The sequence below is a fragment of the Cyprinodon tularosa genome, unplaced genomic scaffold (genome assembly GCF_016077235.1).
Source record: "Cyprinodon tularosa strain WSP-4 unplaced genomic scaffold, ASM1607723v1 ctg27, whole genome shotgun sequence".
Lineage (NCBI taxonomy): Eukaryota > Metazoa > Chordata > Actinopteri > Cyprinodontiformes > Cyprinodontidae > Cyprinodon > Cyprinodon tularosa.
Window position 1 is genome coordinate 421,392 of NW_024038974.1, and position 3,040 is coordinate 424,431.

The 3,040-nt window shown below is 36.6% G+C and overlaps 1 protein-coding gene across 1 annotated transcript; it reads left to right on the forward strand.

Annotated features, from left to right (window-relative positions):
- The first annotated feature begins 774 nt into the window (after positions 1–774).
- mcts1 (MCTS1 re-initiation and release factor) lies at positions 775–2,705 on the forward strand. The gene is made up of 6 exons (XM_038289468.1): positions 775–975; positions 1,604–1,756; positions 1,842–1,939; positions 2,015–2,148; positions 2,308–2,375; positions 2,450–2,705. Exons 1-6 carry the CDS (start codon positions 965–967, stop codon positions 2,529–2,531), a joined length of 546 nt encoding a protein of 181 aa, XP_038145396.1. The 5' UTR covers positions 775–964; the 3' UTR covers positions 2,532–2,705.
- The last annotated feature ends 335 nt before the right edge of the window (positions 2,706–3,040 follow it).

Genomic DNA, 3,040 nt, shown 5'->3' on the forward strand with positions numbered 1-3,040 from the left:
GGCCAAGATTACACCGAACATTCAAGCAGAAAGTCACAAAAAGAACTGGAAAAACTGCCCAAGTACTGCAGTTATGTGTGTCAGTAAGGGTAGGTGTAATAATAGTATAGTGTGAAGTGAGCGTCATATGCATAGGAGACATCCAACTCCAACATGAATATATTTTATGATTTCCAAAACTTTTCTTCTGTTATTTCATCAGGTAATCGTTTTTTTTTTTTTATATTGAAAACTGTATGTTGATTTGTGGGGACAAATAAATAAGGCCATGTAGGTGTATTTGCTTTACGTATCTCACAGCTTAATAAAAATTTCCAAGACATTTCTTTTTTTTCCCTCCAGTGTACAAATAAATAAGATAAAAGCCTATAGGTATTGCTATAATCCATAAAATAAGCACATTCTTTCAGATTAAAGTCAATTATGTCAGTTGATTTCAATATTTTAATAATCTACTGTGTAGATTAGATGAGAATTAATCTAAAGGATATATATATATATATATATATATATATATATATATATATATATATATATATATATATATATATATATATATATATATATATAATGAAAAGGTCGCAGTATGGAGGAAAACACATCATATAAAGTATGATTTGACTTTTTAATTCATATTTTTTCTCTTATTAGAAGCCTTCTTTATCTTTTTCGGCGGCCGTTCTTGGCTATTTCGAAAAGAAACCGCAGCAGAAAACTTCCTTCATCTCAAACGCTGACAGTTTATGTCACCTAGGTAACGTGAATTACCCAGAGCGGAGTCAACTGTCGTAAATTCTCGCAAATCTCATTCAACCTTAAAAAGCAGCGTGGAAATTTGAAGTAGCAACAGTTAAATGAACTTTATTTACTGATTTTATTTATCAGCTGCTTCGCCCGACTTGATACCTTACGTTGGGAAAAGCTTTGACACAGCTGAAGAACGCAGCACCGGAGAACAGAGAGGATGTTTAAAAAGTACGTGTCTGTGTTGTACCGTTAGCTAGCAGCACACAGGACTAGCCACAGCTAAGTAGTTAGCAGTAGCATACTTGGTCTTGTAGAAAGAGTATTTTTAGTATTTGAGATCGATTTTGTTGGTATTAAATTGTCTTGTTTCCATATGCTACGCGAGATTTCGAGACAATAATAACATAATCAATTTAGTGTAGCCCAGCTAGCATGAAGCTAATCTCAAATGAACGGGTTTGAGTTGTTTTACTTTAACTAAGTGACTTTGTGTTACATTTCAACTGCCTTCAATTTTAGCTGCCTACTAACGTAACTAATATTTTGTCAAATTAGTATATTAACCCTTTCTTTTTTTCTTTCTTTGCTATTGTGAATATTTTGGTGCTACAAGAGCATAAATATGAGACTTGATTTTATGGGACCGACCCCAAGAGGGGAAACTTGAGGAACCTATCTATTTCTATTACTTCAGATGTAGTAAAATGCTGACATATAGGTCCCTGTTTTATCAAGTAAGATGCAAACTAATCAGCTTCCAAACCAGGAAGATTGACTGAATTCACTATGAATTAACACCATGATCAACAGTGGTGAATGCTTCCCTAATGTCCGTATTACGTTTCCTGTTTTACAGATTCGATGAGAAGGAAAATGTGTCAAATTGCATTCAGTTGAAAACCTCTGTGATCAAAGGCATCAAAAATCAGCTGCTGGAACAGTTCCCTGACATTGAGCCATGGCTCAATCAAATAATGCCAAAAAAGGACCCTGTTAAAATAGTGAGATGGTACGATCGTTCATTTCTTCCCATCGTTGTCGTCTTTTTTAAAACCGTAAATCTCTTTACAGTTTATCCCCTTTATGCGTTTCAGCCATGAACACATTGAAATCCTGACCGTAAATGGAGAACTACTTTTCTTCAGACAGAGGGAAGGACCGTTCTATCCGACCCTCAGACTGCTCCATAAATGTAAGCTGTCCTGATACCCCTCCTATTCTACAGTGTAGGTGACTATTTCTGTAAGTTCATTTCCTCTGCTTGCAGATCCTTTCATTCTTCCACATCAGCAAGTGGACAAAGGGGCTATCAAATTTGTGTTGAGTGGAGCGAATATCATGTGTCCAGGGCTCACTTCACCGGGTGCCAAACTCTACCCTGCTAACGTGGACACAGTAGTTGTATCCTTTTATACATGATGCTGCATCTTCAAGCCATTTATGATAAAATATCTATTCACTGTGATTGTAAACTTTCTCTATTGTCCGACATGCATTTTTAACCTTTGCAAGAATTCAGTAAAATATCCAACATGCTTTTTCTTTAACAAGTCCATGCAGGCTATTATGGCAGAGGGAAAGCAACATGCACTTTGTGTTGGTGTAATGAAGATGACAGCTGAAAACATGTGAGACTCGTAATCATCTACTAAACAAATCACTCTTTATGATCCTAAGTTTCTTATCTTTGTGTCACCAACAGCGAGAAAGTCAACAAGGGAATTGGAATAGAGAACGTTCACTATTTGAACGACGGCCTGTGGCACATGAAGACGTACAAATGATGACGTCAAGCACCTACACCGAACCGCCCGAATGCCACAAAAGATATTTTATTGTCTGGGAGGCGCAAGCAGCAGATCGACTGTTTACACCCACACACTTGGCTTTGTAACCTACTGGAGGCTGTAAATCAGCCGTAATGATGCACAAATAAAAGGTCCTGCTTCAAACAACAATCAAAATTTTCTTGAGTTTTTCTGAGGCTTTTATTTTTCTTATAGTAATGTCTGAATAATACAGCGACTAAATGTAAATAGGTATATCGTGACATTAGGTTTAATTATATCTGCAGCCCTGATAAACTGGAAATATCAGAAGCAGGGTTTCAGAGTATGACGTCCAGTCAGTTACAAACTGCAGGATCCTATTATATTTTCGGTAAAGGGAGTGCCGAGCTGGAGCACCAAGCAGCTGTTGGACTGGTTAGGCTGATATTATTGCATTCTTTAGTGGAAGAGAAATGATTGGACTTTCCTTTTAGGACTGCACTAAAAATATCTCTAGTGTTAAC

Coding starts and splice junctions, on each gene's coding strand:
- mcts1 (XM_038289468.1), top strand. Junction 1,757..1,841: donor CCTGTTAAAATAGTGAGATG/GTACGATCGTTC, acceptor TATGCGTTTCAG/CCATGAACACATTGAAATCC. Junction 2,149..2,307: donor CTAACGTGGACACAGTAGTT/GTATCCTTTTAT, acceptor AAGTCCATGCAG/GCTATTATGGCAGAGGGAAA.